This window comes from Tachysurus fulvidraco, chromosome 1 (genome assembly GCF_022655615.1).
Source record: "Tachysurus fulvidraco isolate hzauxx_2018 chromosome 1, HZAU_PFXX_2.0, whole genome shotgun sequence".
NCBI lineage: Eukaryota > Metazoa > Chordata > Actinopteri > Siluriformes > Bagridae > Tachysurus > Tachysurus fulvidraco.
In genome coordinates, this window is record NC_062518.1 from 12,269,681 (window position 1) to 12,289,305 (window position 19,625).

Consider the following 19,625-nt stretch of genomic DNA (forward strand, 5'->3'; position numbering starts at 1 on the left):
TGAAAATCCATATTTTCCATTACCTTTTATTATACTTGTGTTCTATGCAGGTGAACTGAAGAGAGCTTTGGCTGAATGTCTGCATGATTTTGCTCGAATCTGTCCTGGAAGAACTGTTTAATGTGTTTATTTGTTTTGCCTTTAGCTCTTAATCAGTTCAGCTATTAATATTTTCCCGTTTCTCTTTTCAGGATGGTTCAGAGTTAACGTATCCAAATTTCCTTCCTTTTCATTATGGATAATTCCCCTTTAACTCTTCTTATCTGTATTCTGACACAAACTATTTAGCACTTAGCATTATGTTGCAACATATTATGCATACAATTACAGATTTGTTATTCTCTTACTTCACAGTGCAAAGGTGGTAGAAAGATCTCTTTGGCATGTCTATCAGAATACATTGGGAGGTCTGAAATGGAGGAGCTCTATTTATTTCATACAGTATCTGACAACAATCAGGGAACCATCATGCTTAGATTATTATATACAATTCATTCAATGGTGACATAATGTTAATGTAACCTGTTAAATAAAACAGTTTCAACTGACTACAATTGGAAACAGACCTTAATGTTTTCACATTCTTTGTACTTTCTGTCAAAGTCAGATTATACAGTAAAATGAAACATAAATTCAACAAATTTTGGGGTGAAAGCATTTCTTTTTAAAGCTGTGTGAAACTCTATTACATAATATTGCATATACAGTATTACGCATTAATTTGGCAAGTATATATTTTCCATCAAATTATACATTATATGGGCGAATGTGTGTGGACACAAAACCGTCATATAAACTCATATGTTCTTGCTTAACATCTCACTCCAGATTAATAAAAAGAGGGAAAAAAAACAAACATTTGTCCTCTATCTGAAAAGCCATTTCAACACCTAGAGCATCCCTCAGAAGGTTATCATGCCCTTTTCTCCTCTGTAACAGAGACAGTTAGACACACAAACACACACAATCCTTCCCATTGGAATATTGAAGCACACTGATGGTTATCGGCACTGTCTCACTTTCAAAAAAGAACCGAATCAAACAAAGCTGCGTTTATTAGCAATGGAGGATCGTCTCTGACTGTTTGACCATGTTCACTACACAGTATGTTGCTGTTAAACTGAAAATACAATATGGAAGGAGAGGAATTTCCATCAGACGAACAGAGGCAGACAAGAAATGATAGAAATAGAAAAAAAAGGAGCAGGAAATAGTAGTGAAAGCAAGTAAAAGCTCTTGTAAAGCATTGTGGGAGTCTACTGTTACATAAATCATCTACTTTTGTAAATATAGGCGAATCCTCAAAATGGCTTAACTGCTTGAAGAACTCTAGGCATTTGGGTGAAGCTTCTAAGATTCAGGTTTCTCTTAAACATCTACTTTATAACTCCATTTAGAAAATACACATCTGAGATATTCTAGGTATACTCTTCCTCAAAATATAACCCTGTGTAAAGTTTCTGAAAAACACAAAGAGTTTACAGAATCAATGATTTGTTGTTGATTCATTTGTTTAAGTATTTAATCTATAACGATTTCAGAATTTACTCTGATTTATAAGTTGTTCAAATGCTCCTGGTTGCACCATTGCACTTGACTAGATATATAGTTATAGTAAGGACATTATTTATAATCACACTCTGCAGTGTCTGGTTCCTCTCAGGGTTTCGTCTCAGGGAGAATTTCCTTGTCACTGTTGCCTCAGGCTTGTTCATTAGGCATAAAAATAAATTTTAAATTTCTATTTCATTGTTAAAAGTTCTATACAAATAAATTAAACTGAATTAATGGAAGAACATCAGCAGGAGATAAGAGTGAAACACTGTTACTGGAGTTACTGAACTAGAAAATTTCAATGAAAATGCCAGACAATTTTTGTAACCACCGACACTACACCAAAGCATTGATTCAAGAGACAGGAGACTCAAACACTATTTTGGTTTTGGAGTTCTTTCATGTTTCTCTAGATAAATAGTACCGTATCTAAGTGTAGCAAATAACACAAGCTGAGACAATGCACTTAAATACACTTTGTTTGGTTTGCTTGTAATTGTTATAATTGACACCTATCTGGAATTCAATGCTGTGTCTGGTGTGTCTTTCTGTTCAGTTGGGGGTAATTGTAACATTCAATGTTGTACTTTAGATAGTAGAATATTTCTCAATACGCTTCTACACAAAATAAAAAAGAAACTGAATCAAAAGAGTCGTGTTCCGAGAGTCGTGCTTTAGCTTTTTATATTGAATATATGGTCTTCTGCTAAGGTACGATTCTGATTTTTGTGTGCTATCTGCTTAACTCCGTTTGTTCTAGAGTTGTGTTATTTTGTAATATTGTATAGCATTGTTGTTATAGTGGTTTTGGTGTTGGATTACCAAATGGAAGGTTGTGATTTTGAATCCCACATCCACCAAGTTACCACTGCTGGGCCCCAGAGCAAGGCCATTAACCCTTAAATGCTCAGTTGTTTAAAACGACTCTGGGTCTGAATAAGGAAATCTGCCAAATTCTGTAAATGTACAGTGAATAAATACGCTTCAATCTGAACATTACAAAGCCTTTGTGTCATTTTCTAGATTCAGTATGTGTTAATCAGAAGGTCCCAGGTCCTACTCGATAAGATTATCACACTCTTGATCTAATAAAAAATATTGAAATAAATCCAGGAAATATAGTCACATTTGCTTAGTCTGGATCTTTACCACTTTAAAACAGACCACTAAAAATTAGAATGACAAATACCATTACTAAACTGGTAGTATTTCAAAATGCATGTAGAGTCTCATGAGCCATACAGAATGTCTTAGTGCTGCTAGATCAATGTATCTCTCCAACATAATAGCTATATAATAATAGCTATATAATATTATTATGTTTTTTAATACTGGTGCAAAATTAAGAATCAAGAAAGAAGATCAAGTCCATCACAGAAACACACAACATCAATATGTACTGTAGCAGCAATGACCAAACCTCTCATTTAAGATCCTAGAAATGGTTGTAGCACAGCGGTTATGTTCATACATATATGTACATGTACAGTATCATATATATGTAGCAGTATCATTTAGGCCTCATCATAGCACACAGACAGCGCTGGTTAATGTGGTAAATGACCTTTTACTGGCCTCTGATCAGGTTTGTGTCTCCTTGTTTGTCTTGATTGACCTTACTGCAGCTTTTGCCACCACGATCAAACTATTCTACCTGATAGACGAGAAAATGTTGTTGGAGTTAATGGAAGAACTCTCTCCTTATTTGTCTGGTCATTATCAGTTTGTAGATGTAAATTGTGACTTCTCAATGCATTCTAAAGTTAGGTGTTCAGCAAGGTTCTGTTTTAGGCCCACTACTTTCTTTCTTTATATATGCTATATGTGGGTAAAATTATTTACAAACATGGTTTTAGCATCTACTTTTGTGCTGATGACACTCAGTTATATGTTTCATCAAAGCCAGAAGAGAGCCAAAAGCTTAACAAAGCTGAGTAATGTATAAATTTCATTATACAGTTGATGCTTATTAACATGTTCTATGCTTATGTTCTGTAAAGCTGCTTTGAGACAATGTTAATTGTAAAAAAGCACTACACAAATAAATTTGAATTGAATTGAATTAATGATCTCTTGCTTAATTCTGACAGACAGAAGTGCTAATACTAGACCACATGCAGCCAGAAGAAAGCTTTCTGATTACAGAGTAACTCTTGATGGTCTTTCTATTTCATCATGTCCTGCAGTAAAAGACCTGAGTGTGATTATTGACTCCAGTCAAAGGTCATGTAGATAACATCACTAGGAGAAATTGAAAAGAAATATAATGTCACCGCACAATTCAGAAAAAGCTAGATCATGCTTGTGTTATGTCTAGGTTGGATTATTCTAATACCTTACAGGATGCCTAATGCCGTTCTGTCTAATGCCTTAGAGGATCTTCCTGTAGGTGCATCAACAAGCTCCAGTAAGTCCAGCAGGCAGCAACTGGAGTCCAATCATGAAACTGAAGATATGATGAACACAAACAACTATTTTATCCCCATCATATTGGCTCCCAATCATTTGCATTGATTATAAGATACTACTATTGAGCTATAAAGTATTCGAGTCTCTGCTTGCACTCTGCACAAAATGCACCTTTTTTAAACCATTAAATCCAAAAATAAATCATTTGAATTTCTCTCTCTATTTCTCTTCCAAAAGTTAAAATTTATATTTAGAATTTATATATATTTCTGTAAAGCTGCTTTGTGAAAATGTCCTGCTACGAAGTATACAAATGAAATGGAACTGAATTTCAGCAACAGAAACTGAAAAGTCACACACACACACACACACACACACACACACACACACACACACACACACACACACACACACACACACACACACACACACACACACACACACTACAATCACAATCCATTCAAAGTGTAAGTTGTGGTCTGTAATTATGTTCTCTTCAGCTTGCTTTCTTTCTCTTATGCACTACAGTCTAACCTGTGTTCACACAGTGCCACTGAGCGTGCTTAGAGGGAAAATTCAACAATGTTTATAATTAGCTATGAATATTGAAGAAAGAGGGAAGAGTCAGGGGAAAAGCATGTACTGGAGGAGTGTGAACAAGACACGTGACGCACTTACACTACAAAATTTCAGATTAATACTGTACCTAGACCTCTTTATGTCTATTTTAAATCTCTAAAATGCACTAGTCAATTAAATCTAGCCTGTTAATATATGATAGATCTTAAGCTGAGCAGCTGATATATATTGAACGTATTGCTCCCACTTTTCTATTGATGAGACTGTGGGTCATAAGGAAAAAAGGAAACCTAGCAAGTGAAAATTTTTTAACAAAGCTTTGTGGCTTAAATTTTTGACTGTTATACATTTGTTATCTTTATATCAAATGCATTATTTGTGAACTTGTGTAAAAGGTTATTCCTTTTATTCTCATATTTAAGAATGTTGTGCTGCATTTTCACATTTTGAGCTCCATGTTTATGAATTTCCTAGCTTTTGGGGTCTATAGATGTTGCATGAGAAATAATGTCACCCCACAAGATCTCCAAAGAACTGATCAAACTTATACAAATATAAATGATACACAGATACCACAGTTTGTTCTGAATCCTGTGACGTTCTCTCCAGCAGAAAGGTGCTTTTTACTGTAATTAATGATAAATACAGCACTCGTTGTTATCTCATTCTCATGGTTCAGGTTCAGCATTTATTAGTTAAATGTCATGAGGCCCATGTATTTTTTTTTCCTATGGAAAAGCAATAGAATACTTTCTCTCTCATTATTCTGACCTCATTTGTCTTTTACAGCAGTGTATTTATTCTGGCCAATGGAAAGCTGTCAGCCGTTATTACTGTATATATTCAAGACAAGAGAAAGAAGGTCTGTAAGCTGGGATGAATTTCCAATCATCACTTATAATCTAAAAATAAATAAACATCCATTTAGGAATAGTAAGAGCTATAATGCATGGTTCAATTCAGCAGGACACAATAAACATTGTAGGCTCAATTAGCCACAGGGAATTTTCTTTTGTGCAAAATAGTTTCCTTATTTTAATCATTGAGGAACAGGAGGTTAAAAATCATATACACATTGTCTGATGACAATGGCTAAGCAATGTAAAGAAGAATGTAATTCTATTGATTTGTGTTTATTCTGAGCAAGTGAGAGCTTTAATCCACTACTGACTGGTGTGACCTGGTCTGAGCAGCATGTTAACGGTTCTGTCCTCACAGCTTTTTAACCACTCTGTGATGTGTGTTTATGAGTACAGGATGGACGGAAGCAGGGCTTACACAGCCGTAAAAGCCTCGGGGACAGGAGTTAGAGAGTGCACGTTAAATCAGCCAGGTGTGAGCATCACCATGACAACCGCAGTAGCAATGGAGAGTAACAGAGAGGCATATGATGGGGGGATAGAGAGATGGTAGGAGGCATGGTTTAAATGGAGCCTGCATGCTCTTTGACGTCAGTCTGCATCTTGACTATGAAATAGGACCTGCTGGTTTTTAATAATACGAACACACAATCCTGTAAATACCAACTAGTCCATTGCAAAATAGACCAATCTATAAATATTTTGTATATATGTAAAGTCATTTACTGCATGTAGATGGCCATTTAGGTATTCACTGTTTCTTTATGATTAAATAAAACACCAGTGAAATCATGCAAGACATCTCATACAAGCTGTCCTGTCTTTTTGCATGAACTGTCCACCAAAAATATTCATGGAACTACTCTGTAACGGACTGTATTGGTATCTGGTTCTTCTGGAGGCAAAATAAATAAAGTTTCAGTAAAGGTTACTGTGACTTCCTCAAGGAATCTTGGAAACTAAACATGAAGCTTAGCATGTGATACAGCTACTACTAATAGTATAAAGAGCATTCGATATACAGCAGATACAGTAGACTCTCAAAAATATTGGGCAACATATAGTCATTTCTAAAAACAAGACATTCCTTTAAAAATTAAGGAACTAACTAAAAGAGATCTATGGTAACTTTACAGGAGGTGCAGGGATGTCTAATCAAGTCACTTTCTGCATGTGGCAATAATCTCTCATATATTTCACGTCTGGGCGTAGGGTCAGAGGGTATTTAGCCGAAAAACTCTCTCATCTAAGCCTACTTAAAAAACCTTAAAGCATGTGCCAAACTTTTCTTGGTCTAATGAAACCTAGGCAGATAGTTTAGGCATTAATCTAAAATATATTTTTGATCCAAAACAAGACAACGTATCACCCAAAGAACACCATAACCACAGCAAAACATGGTGGTGGTGGCATCAGGCAATGCATCTGCGTCTCCTTAACTGGAACCGCTCTAGAGAGGATAGAGGAAATCATGGACAGATTAAACACCAAATATTATTTTGGCACATAATGTGCAGGGCTCAGTGAGACAGCATAAGATAAAGGAGAATGTCAGCACTTAGCACAATAAAGACCTAAAGCAAAAAAATTTAAGTCAACAAAGGAAAGGATTCAGAAGAAGAAGATCAATGTTTTAGAATGGTCCAGTCAGAGCTCACTTCTAAATCCTAACAAAAATCTGTGGAATGATTTGAAGAAAGCTGAGCACAGGAGATTCCCATTCCTGCATTTTTGCAGGCAAGAGTGGAAACAATTTGCAAATTAAGATGTGCTATGGTGGTAGACTCTATACACAGAAAAGACTAAGAGCTGTATTTAAAAATGGAGTTTTAACAAAGTATTAGTTAAGGCAAGCTCACACTTAGCCAACCACTTTACTCAGGCTTCTTCTCTTCCTACAGACTGAACAATTTCTTAGAAGATTTTCTCTATTTTTTTTAATGCTCTTTTGGGGAAAACTATCCCTGCAGACAAAACAATGAAGTTTGATTTCGTCTGAGGAACCATGAAAAAACGTAATAACACCAAAATAAAAACCAGACTGCAAATCTAATTTTAGTGGTTTGTAAAAAGTAGTGCTACACTGGGGTGAAATGCATAAGTACAGATGGATAAGAAAACAAAGGAAAGATCGGTGGGTCTGTTATGCTGGGGGGGGGGGGGGGGATTTATTTGCAGCACACTGCAAATCAATAGAGAGTTCTTCTGAATGATCTCATTAATCTATCCTGATGGTAGTGGCAAAGCACAAGGGCTCACTGAATGATTTAATAGGGATGAAAATGATGTAAATCTTATGCTATGACCATCATAGTCACCAGATTTTAGAGTGGAGTGTTATGCAATAAATTGAGGTGGATTAAATGCTAGTTGCTGGTTTTATTTCTATACTGAGCGAAAGAAATATAATCAGGTTTCACTTCCTGTTGGGAAATGGATTAAACTTGTTCATTCAGTTACACATCCAGGATATACAGTATTTATGGTGTTATTGTTGTATATTAATAGAATATTTGCCAGTTACATGTCGTTAGTTATGAATTAAAATATCAAATCTTTCCTGTTTTACTTACAACCTGAATTGCCATTAAAACCACAGCCTATAACCACAGTCAAATAACCACAGCCAAGTAACCAAATGAAATCCTAATAGGAAACCATCAAACTTGCATAACAACACATATTGAGACAGGGAATAACATGACTACCCATTGAGACTCATTGGGAATCATATATTTAGACTTAAACTCAAGACCTATGCCAAGGATTTCAGAGATTTGGCTCACATAATCATCCAGATCAAATAAAGCAATTAAAACACGAAACTGTATTTCATATACACCTTCCATTATACTGCCAGGTAATATAAAGACTACCATTATGCATTGCTCTATTCTTCTGAGATTATTTACACATGAGAGTTCTTTCTTTTGACTATGAGTAGAAGGAAAGAAAATTGAGAGCATTTCCTCGTATCACGTTTGCCGGAAACCTTTACTCTAAAAGCAGTGGGAAACTGCGCTCCATTATCTCTGTGTGCTGCAGTGATTTCCAACAGACTCAGTAAAACAGGGGTTATCTCTTTATCTGAAACAATGGGTTATGAATTGACTTGGGGAGCTGAATCAATTCAATAAATGAATAGATGTAGAACATGTTTTGAATTCACAATGCATTACATTGGCATTTACCTTCATTAAACAACCTTCTTTTATGCTTAATGTAACAACATGGCAACTTAAATGAAGATAGATAGATTGGACCAGTGGCGTTTGCTGGTAATCCAAGCTGCCCAGAGGTTAAGTCTGTTGGCTCGTAGGACAATGGTGGCTCAATAATCAAAGCTCCGGGTTAGTAATCAGAAGGTCAGGGGTTCAAGCACCAGTCTGCTGCCACTGTTGGGCCCTTGAGCAAGGCCCTTAATCCTTTCTGTTCCAGAAGTGTTGTATCATGGCTGACCCTGTACTCTGACCTCAGCTTCTTAACAAGCTGGGATATGTGAAGAAAGGAATTTCACAGTGCTGTAATGTTTGATTCTTTGACAAATGTCTCTTTCTTAAGTGTCAGTAGTTTTTCTGGACACAGGAGAGTGTTTGAGACAGAGGATTTTCTACCTTATTGTCTTATTAAGAGAGTGGAAAAAAGAGACTGCTGACCACAGTTTATAGCAGTTATAACATAAGAGTTAACAGGAAGTAACGTGTAACTATAAACATTATGTATCTATTTCATTAATAAAAAACGATTTACAGGCAAATTGCTATGGACAAAATAATCTTAATGGGAGTGGTGTATTTTATTTCTCACTTGTAGCAGTAATATAATGGCCTGACTAACCTTAACCCAGTCAAGATGCTAAAGATAAAGTTGGATCAAAAGAGAGAACTAACCATTTCCACAAACCTCAAAGATGTCTTGGAAACGCTGACTGATCATATAAAGAACGTGTGTGCGGTCGGTGTGTACAGTAGCTGCTAAAAGTGTTCTTTTTAAACTAACATTTTCCTTCGTTTTTTTATATAAGTGTGTTGGCTTTAACATGATTAAAAATTCACTGAAAGCATTATGAAATATTTATTATCATTCACAGACATTTAACCAGCAGTGCATGTCATGGCTAGATACTACGAGACGTTTTCCCATACCCCAGTGTGTGAGAAGCATGTGAGTGTTGTGTTAAGGTTGCAGTTAATATAGGTTTTAAAACGCAATAACAGAGTCACACCTGGATCTTAGCAGTGTAAATGCCAGAGTGGAATAGGATGCAGTCTGGGAGTCTGGGTCCCTGTAATCTGGACCACCGACTGGGAAAGAGACCTGAACCAACAATGTAGTGCAATAAGACTGATGATGGTAATTCATGTGTACTTTTATTTACTTATTTGCCTTATTTCACAAACTAATTAATGTCTTCATAACAAAGATAGCACAAGTGTGTGTATGCAGTTCATACAGAATGTTATGTTAGGAGGCTATGTTCTGAAAGATAGTACAAATCTAATGTTTCTTGGTAACGATATAATGATGAGGAGTTTCTTGTAAAGAACAACTTTAGTAAACCACTGTCAGTGTTACTTTTTTCCCCCCCAAACAGTTCAGGACTAAGTATCATGTCTTCATTCCTTGTTCTCAACATATCCTGATGGCTGTTAAGTCTAACCTGAGAATGCTGGATACATTGCCATTCCATCGTAGATCGCAGGGTACCATGCATGACCTCTTTAACTCCCCAACCCACATGAACACGAGACAACATACTGTACAAACCTCAGCACAAGCAGCTGGTGCTTTGTAAAAACCAGTATAATGGAAGAACGGGGAATGTTCCAGTCATGGCAACCAGTCATGGCACCAGCAACAAGCAGGATATATTCTATGCTTATGTTTATTTTCTTGTGTGTGTACTAAAGTGTCAGTGGGATCTTGCTAAATAAGTAACATTAATGTCAGCAAATCCCCATCAGTGTACAGACACTAGTATTAATACTATAACAATATGCATAGATATTTAAAAAAAATAAAATAAAGAATTTAAGAAATTTTAGTTTTAAAAAAAAGGTGTGAGACTGAGATGCTATTTGTGACACACTGATATTTTATTAACAAATATATCCATACAAATTTCAAAGACATTATAAGCACGGCTATAGTGTCCTTTACGACAACCCTGCTAGCTGAACACATTCCAGTGAAAAATAAGTCACATGTTAAACAGGAAATAATCCAAATTTCCCGAACATGATGGGAAGTGGTTAATATTTTGATATTGCCCCAATAGTAGACACAAGACACAACAATATTACAAAAATTATGGTAAATGTTAAAGTAAATTACAGATTAAAAATAGTAATTCAGAATGCCTATAATATTTTCAAATTGTTTAATCAGATCTTGGTTTTCAATAGACTCAGGTGTGGCTTCTGCTTGGTTGAAATGAAAACCTGCAGCCACACAGACCCTTCCTGGATAAGATTTAGACACCTCTGATCTACATACAAGTAATTCCCCTGTGAGTTCCTTGTTTTTGTTTTGTGTCTGAAGTCAAGATGCACCATGTCATTGCCTGGAGGACTCTCTACTGTAGCTCCCAGAATTATGTGGATTTCCTCTGGGTTCTCCAGTTTCCTCTCACTGGCCAAAAATATGCAGCTAGTTCGGGGGTGTCTGATTTTATCCATAAAGTGCCTTTGTGGGTGCAGGTTTTCATTCCAAACAAGAAGAAGCCACACATGAGTCTATTGAAAGCCGGGACCAACTGATTAAACAGGTGGAATCAGGCATGTCCCAATTCAATTCAATTCAATTCAAGTTTATTTGTATAGCTCTTTTTACAATTGACATTGTCTCAAAGCAGCTTTACAGAACATAAACATTAAACAAAATGTTATAATAAAGATTAATATAAAGATTATTAAAATACAAAATTCAAGATTAATATTAGATATATTTAGTTCCTGATGTGTTTTGTATTTATCCCCAATGAGCAAGTCTGAGGTGACTCAGGCAGCAGTGGCAAGGAAAAACTCCCTTAGATGGTAAAGGAAGAAACCTTGAGAGGAACCAGACTCAAAGGGGAACCTCATCCTCATATGGGTGACACTGGAGGGTGTGATTTATAAATATATAGTCTGACAAATGTATAGATGCAAAAGACCACATGGAGTTCACATCTCTATAGTATCACAGAGTCTAACTGGAGCTGGTAGGATCTCTAGATGCCTCAGGATTCTCAGTCAGCCTCATCTCAGTGGAGGTCCAAAATCTTCATGGCACGGAAGATGATCGGAGCTGTTAGAATTTCTGGATGCCTCGGGATGGGTAGAAAGAGAGAAGCAGTGGAAAGGGATTAACATATCTGCTGTTCATAATATTTGCAAGAATGCGTGATCTTAATGAGAACCTGCACCCTCTTTGGCCCTTTGTGGATAAGATTGCACGCTCCTGAGTTAGGTTGATTATAGTGGATACGTTATGGACAAATTAAATGGCTTCTAAGTGTGAATCGGTGTGTGACTGGTGTTCTGTGATGTTTACTCTTCCCATCACTGCTCTACCGCTCGCTGCTTTGGTCATCACATCAACAGGCGACTCACCTGGTTCTCCAGTTCTCCAGTTCCCCAATAATGAATGACGTGAATGAAAATATTCTGAGTTAATATTTTTCATCTGTAATTTACTTTAATTATTGTAATTCCACTGTGACTCTCACCAGGATGAAGCAGTTCCTAAAGATGACTGATTCAACATTACCAAATACGAAAGAGAAAGATATTTCACGTTCTGAATCGATTTAAGATCTTTCCTTTAGAATCGAATATAATTTTTCCAGATTATGAGCCACTTTACTGGTAAATGACCGGTACTGTCACTTTAAGACGGGAGAGAGAGAGAGAGAGAGAGAGAGAGAGAGAGAGAGAGAGAGAGAGAGAGAGAGAGAGAGAGAGTAAACCGAGCGCGTTTAAAAAAAAGTAGAGAATGGGGCGGGGCTTATTAGAATATTCATGAGCTATGTGCCTCCTCAGGGACAGCGCTGATGAATGAGACATTTAGTAAGATACACGCGCACACGACTCTCTTTAATTCACTCAAACTGAACCGAACAGAGTGAATCGATCAGAAGTGATTCCGCCTCGGAAGGAGAGAGACATCACAGATCCATGACCCATCCTGTGCGACCATCTCACTCAGGCTGCAGAAGGGCTGCCATCTGCTTTATTTTGTTTTAGATTTTAGATTTTAGATCCTGCATTTTTTACCCATTTGAGAATTGAAAGTTATTCATCAGATTAAGAGTTCTGCTCATCACCAGTATGGACACCATATTGGACAGTTTCACCTCGGACAAACTTTTCCCAAATCCCAACCTGTTGGACCTGGAGGACCTGAACGAGTCTGACTTTCTCACTAATGTAGTAAGTGTTTATTCTGCTCACATTCATCTCTTTATCTATAAACGACACAAAGACCAAACCTATTATTATCATTATTATTATTATTATTATTATTATTATTATTAGTAGTAGTAGTAGTAGTAGTAGTAGTAGTAGTAGTAGTATCTTTAGAATGAACTCCTATTCAATTCTACACAGATGTCCACTAAATATCTCTAGACTTGGTGTCTTGGTGGTCTTATGTGATTTACTTGTATGTTTGCAAATGAAGTCAACAAAAAAAAGTCTAAAGAAGAAGTGGAAAGTTATCCAGCTGTGAAGTTTGCACAGCTGGGAGAGAGGAAGCGTTTTAGTCCAGCACGAGTGGGCGGGGCTTTAGATGGAGTGGGCGGAGATTATGTGGTTTGTGTACTTAACACGCCACGCCCCCAGGAAGCCTAGATCCTGGTTCTTGTATCCGGCTGGTGCAGCTCCTGTTTAACACCTGGGATCAGAGCCTGCTGTCTGGTCCCAGGTGTTAAACAGGAGCTGCACCAGTTTTTACCTGGGATCAGAAGTTACACACAGAAAGACTTGTTGTGTTATATTAAATTAGAAATATTTCAAATATCAATATTATCAATTATTATTATTCTATTAATAGTATACTTGTTTTTCATGCCTTGTTGTTAGTCTATTATTTTCAATCCAAACTAATCTCATGATCATATAAAAACAAACAAAACAGAGATTTTTGATGCAAGGAATGGTAAGAAATGTACTAATGCTAATTTTATCCCTTGAATATTTTTAAAAAATAGCTTTAGTTGTGTAAATTGCTCCAAACTTGCAACATTGTTTTCTGAGTTCTGAGCTTAGACAATCATTTTCTGTGTTTTCATACTCACATATCCAGAGAGACTTACATTTAATCACGTTTTATGTAAATGAGAGTTAAGGGCCTTGCTCAGGGGCCCAGCAGTGGCAGCCTACATAATCTGTTCAGTGTGAGGGTCACAGACTTAAAGGTCTTAACCTACCCAGGTGAGGTTATCCACTGAAGTTAGGGTGAGTCAATTTTTTATGAAAGTGCAGATCTTGAATATGTAGGACTATCTACAGCAGAAAGTGAGACACGGACGCAGAAATTACCTCTGTTGTGCGGTCAGGGTGAAGCTGGTGGCATAAAATAGAATTGGAGTGCCGAGGAGTCGGAGTATTTCACTAGAGGAATAGGGTATCATCTGTGTGTGATTCATTAGGACACCCCCCACTTCCTCCACAGCTTGATCTGGTCCTAAACAGTGCATGCTTGAGTATAGGCACCCAGGCAAGACCAGACAGCCTTTATTTAGTCTTTGACCTTTTTTTTTTCTTCATATAAGCCGATGAATATCATGTCACTAAAACAAAACAGCATACAGCCTGCAGTACGACATCCACAGACAAGCAGCCTACTGAGTGCTACTAATTCCAAATTTAGAGTCTTGTATTCGGTGTGTATTTGACAGTGCAGGTTGACTCGGCTGGAGGTGTGTGTGTGTGTGTGTGTGTGTGTGTGTGTGTGTATGTGTGTGTGTGTGTGTTTGATTATGTCTACAAAGAATTCAGTCCAGATGTCTAGTGCTTAGCTGCAGCTGTGCAGTCACATCCTAGCTGAAATAATGCTGAGAGAGAGAAAAAATACACACAGCAAGAGATAAGAGAGAGTAGATGGTACCGATAGTGTGAAGTTATCAGATGAATGTGTGTGTATGTGCTAGAGAGAGATGGAAAGCAATATAGTTATGTATGTATGAGTGCTCTGTGTGTCACTCTGCTCTGCTCTGCTCTGAGGTGAGTATGTGAGATTCTTGCCCTGACAGGTTCAATGAATGGCTCACTTTGTTCCTTCAGGGAAGAAGCAGCACTCAGTAGCCCCAATCTCCACACACACACACACACACACACACACACACACACACACACACACACACACACACACACACACACACACACACACACACACACACACACACAAACACACACCCCACACCCTCAGGCATAGATAATAGAGTGCATTTGTTTTACTCTGCCATTATGGGGTATAAGTGTAGGTGGGTCATTTCAGAGATTTATTTATAACCAGGAATTCCTCCACTCTGTGGTTGTGTGTGTGAGTGTATGTGTGTGTCTATGTGTCTGTGTGTGTAGACCCTAAGTTTAGGGTAATTGCAAGGCTCATGTTTATGGGTGGAAGTCTACTGTTTGTTTAAGGTCCTGCAGGACTTTGTTGCAGTTGAGCAGAAAGACGGCGTTTATATTGAAATACCTAACACTTTTTTTGCATTCGGGGTTAATTCATCAGCATTTTGAGATTCAACAAAATATATATTTATTTGCAGTGCTATTGCATTATCCAAAAATGTAATGCCTGTCTAACTGGATATAACTGTCAAATTCCTGTCTCTGTGTATTTATGTGTGTGCTTCCTTTAATAGAGACATATTTATTTATACAGGATGAGAGATACAAAAAAAAAGATCTAGGATGTAGGAACATATCTCAGAATGAACTAGCATTAGCCAAAGTATTAAATGAGCGAAGTTACTATTTCTAACAGCACACACTTGAGTGTTTTATTCAACTCCTTCCACAGAAAACAAAAACAAATTTTTAAAGGGTGGCATGTTAATATTGTGGAACGTCCTCGAAATGAGTTGTTACCTGTTATCACTTACATTATAGCAGCACCCACAGACACCCACGTCCTTTTTTTCATCTTTTAGTTAATTCACGTAAACATTACAAAGCACAGAGATCTCCTTACACAAAACTATCACAGGTTCTGCCTTTTTCTTTGTTCAATAATAATTTTATTAATTTAATCCATTTATTAATGAATTCCCATACATGCCCCGGTTACTATAGAAACAATAACGTATTAAAATGAACCGGTGATCAGAACTAATGCACAGCTGCCTTTATAGGGAATGAATCAACACTTTATGACCAATCAGAATGAAGAGCACTATGGACTGGTCTAAATCTAAATTTAATCTAATCTAATCTAAACGATACTGTTCTTTTAAAAATCATCATCGTATTAAAAGCAGGATCAGTAGAATGAGACCAGGAGTTGTCCTGAACTGTGTTGAGAAATATAGCAGTATGTTTGGGTTATTTTTTTCATCTCTGACGCACATCTCTGTCAGGCCATAGAAATGTGACACACAAATGACGCAGCGACTTCTTTTTTTGCATATTGTATGATGAAAGCCTTTGTTCCACACGAGTCTGGAGTATGTATTGCTAAGCGTGACTGAAAGGCTTTAATAAATCTCGGTAGTAGCACTTACAGGTCAGGCGAGTCTCACCTGTCCTGAACAGTTGAGAGCCATTAGGTGTGTTCATATAGCTCTGTTTTTATAGTCATGATGGCTTGATGGTATGAGAACCTTTTCATACTCTCACATCTTAACATTTATTACTCCAACACCACATGGGACATGTATTTGTTTTGATTTGTACTGATTTGCTGTCATTGACCAAGAAATTGTCCAAATCTTACAAGAAGTTTAACAACTCTCTGTCCTTTACATTGTTAAAATTTTATAGGCTTTTATAGGCTTTTATAATTTTATAGGCACAGATTTATCAGATTTATGTGGGGGGTTTTTTGGTATTAATAATGATTAAATACAGAATTTCATTCTTCGTCACTTGAGATTTGGGATCCGACCGTGCTTTGGGGATTCAGGGAATTTGGGAGTGACAGAGAGAAGGAAGAAGAAAAGCAGGGACGATGGAAAAGATGATCATCTTAAAGGGAGGAGAGAGATGTGGAAGAGGGTAAGAAGAGGGCTTTGAATAGTTCGATAATTTCCAATATATACAAAGCAAGCAAGAGCGAGAAGGAAAGATGATGAGAGAGAGCCATCTTCAGTACTCTCAACTTTCTTTTCGTCTGCAGACAGACTTACTTACTCAATTTCACAGCCTCTGTACTAGCCACCTATAAGACATTACAGTATTTATGTCTCTGAACACAATAATAACCTTAACTGCCACCGTAGGGTTGAAAATATTCAAGCTATGTAACAATGATGATGATTAGCGCATGACCTCAGCAGTGGAAGCAGCCATGTTTGTAACCTTTCTCCTGCATGATGACGTCACAGAGTTCGCTGTCAAAAGGTTAAATATGCATATCTCTTGACTGCATTACTGATAGGCAGAGTGAGGTGTGAACTTCTTCCTCTCTCTCTCACACACACGCACTAAAAAATTAATCTGGCCCTAGCATGTTTCGATGCTTAGCTTAGTTACCTGTGTGCATGTGTGTGTGTGTGTGTGTGTGTGTGTGTGTGTGTGTGTGTGTGTGTGTGTGTGTGTGTGTGAAGTTTTTGCACGTTCTTAAAAGCTTTCTTGTTGGAAAAATCTTGATAATGGTGCCTTGATCTGCTTTGACTCAAAACTGCTTTGAATACTAAGCGGTTTGGTGGGAAAAGCCCAATCACGCATTCAGCTTTTATTCAAGTCTCCCATTTCCTATTACATGCTGTCTTTTTTCTTGGATTGGGAGGAACGCCCAACACAATGCTTGCAGGTAGATTTGAGATCAGATAGATCAGTTCTACATGTTCCCAGCTGGTTTGGGCAGATACGGTCTCAGTTACTTGACGTTCAGTGCGCTTGCCTCTATTCATTCCTCTGCAGCATCTGCAGCTGCTCCAGCTGAAAGAGGAGAGATCGGTGTCATGTCTGGACTCCTCCTGTTCCCGAGGCTCCGAGAAGCTAGAGGTCACGAAGAAACACTAGAGAGGTGTAGACGAAGATGCCGTAGCTCAGTGCAATTCACTGCAACTGCAATATTTCACATTCTTGAAATGCCTTCAGATTCCTTCTGGATTGGTTACGATTAACAAAAGCAAGACTTATCATCAACGTCTCCCTTTGCAGTAATTCATTTCTACACTCTTACAATAGAATGAACAATGGAACTTTAGGAAGTCCTCCCAAAGCTGATCTTATAACAGTGTATAAAACTTTTGAGTGCTGAAAAATACAATGTAAGGTTATTTTGGTTCCTTTCATTTGGCTTGAAGGTTTTGTGGTATGCGCGAAGAGCCACTTAACACTGCGTTTATTTTAAGCTCAGCTGACTACATCGGTTACGCAGAACTATCAATTATTTGCTCTGAAAAAAGGAGCGGCATCCCACGAAGAACTAATTACAAAGATTTACAGCTAAATTTACCAATACCTTTGACCCAAGACGTTCTTGAAAGTTCATGTGGTTTATAAATGCCTTTAAATCGAAGGCTATGGGTAAAATAAAAAGGTCTCAAATTCCAATAAACTCATCAAGTACAGCTAACACTAATGAACTTGGGATGGTCTAGTAGTCTAGTACAGTACATAAATATATAAGCTATATATAGAAATATATGGAATATTTGAAAAATCATTGAAACTTCCTAAACATTATGGAAAATGAGAAAATCATGTTTTTATCTCAATCTCTTATCGTGTTTCAGTGATAATGCGATCCTGGCTGAATAACTTTACACTTGACCCAAATTATAGACTGCAAATAAATGATTCATGTTAAAGAAATAATACTTTTATTGTTAGAAAGTCCATTTTGTCCTCATTACCATTAAGCTAGCTAACCACATTTGGTGTATTTGCTAATTCAGTCATTTAAAGAAACCCATCAGAAGCATTAGTTACAAATCTGTTGAACATTTAAGAGCAAAATGCCGTAGGGAAATAGATCTTATAGAATATTCGATTCTTATATCTTCTCTTAAATTAGTGTTAGAAAATGATTCAAATGTTCATTCTGAAGAAAAACGCTAAACAATGCTATTGTAGAATCTGCCAATCGTAGCCCTGGAAGCCCTAACAGTGCATCCTAACCTTCTACTAAACCTAAATCACAGAGACATTTCCTGCTGCTAGGGTTAATAACAGTGTAATTTTACTGACTTATAGATATTGTTGGGTTTTAGCTGTTCCACATGCCACTTGAATTAAAGACACACACTGCAAGACGTGACACTGATGTATGGTTTGGTTAAATCAGATACAAATATATACCAGACACACACATAAATACCATCCCCCATGTTCAGACTGTATTCTTGTCCAAACACTTCAGGGGAGAAGATGAAACTGGAGCACACTGGTAGGATGGTGCAGGCTTCCAGCACGCTAGGGTTGAGGATTTGGATTCTGTCGAATGGCATCCCAAGCAATCGGTCATGTTTAGTTTAGGAATGTGCAGAGTAGATTTGTCATTTTTGCCCTCACAATTAAAAGCATTTGAGCTCTTGAACCTTCCCCAGTTTCACCCTATACCCCCACAACCTGTTCCTTTTTCGGGCTGAGAGTAAACACTGTAGACAAGTGCCAATGTTTGCAAAAGTCCTTGAGATTATTTACATATGGGTTCTCTCTGTTTTTCCATGCATACAAACGGTACCTTACAAGCATACGTTCTACACTGGAAATATCTATGAAATGTATATTATAGGCACTGAGGGAATGTATTTTGACATTTATGTGGCAGGTGACTCTTGATCGCGAGGTCATGAGTTCACATCCCAGGACTGCAGAGCTCGGCTGGTCATTTTTATAAAAAAATTAGCTAAACGTATGCTGCTTTGGATAATGCTATCTCCAATATCGACTGACGTTAGATGGATTAGACGGATTAGTGGCTAGTTTGTTTCAGGCATTTATTTGGCTTCTGTTCTATAGAATCTATTTATGCAAAATTAAAGGCCCCTAATATGTAGAGGGAAGAGGAAGCACGGTAGCAGAAAAAGGTCTGAGGATTCAGAGGCCCACAGGAAATAACATTTAA

At 37.3% G+C, this 19,625-nt stretch overlaps 1 protein-coding gene and 1 long non-coding RNA gene across 2 annotated transcripts in view; one reads left to right on the forward strand and one right to left on the reverse strand.

Moving 5' to 3' along the window:
- Positions 1-10,479: 10,479 nt before the first annotated feature.
- LOC113634251 lies at positions 10,480-12,267 on the reverse strand. The gene is made up of 2 exons (XR_003438467.2): positions 12,112-12,267; positions 10,480-12,009 (listed from the first exon to the last, which is right to left on the reverse strand). It is a non-coding gene; the product is annotated as an uncharacterized LOC113634251 (long non-coding RNA).
- A 79-nt stretch (positions 12,268-12,346) lies between these two features.
- The window catches only part of creb3l1 (cAMP responsive element binding protein 3-like 1), a 38,687-nt gene continuing 31,408 nt past the window's right edge, over positions 12,347-19,625 (forward strand). Inside the window, exon 1 of the mRNA XM_027133071.2 lies at positions 12,347-12,814. Within this exon, the coding sequence (XP_026988872.1) occupies positions 12,713-12,814 (102 nt within the window). The 5' untranslated portion in view covers positions 12,347-12,712. The remainder of the gene's footprint in view (positions 12,815-19,625) is intronic.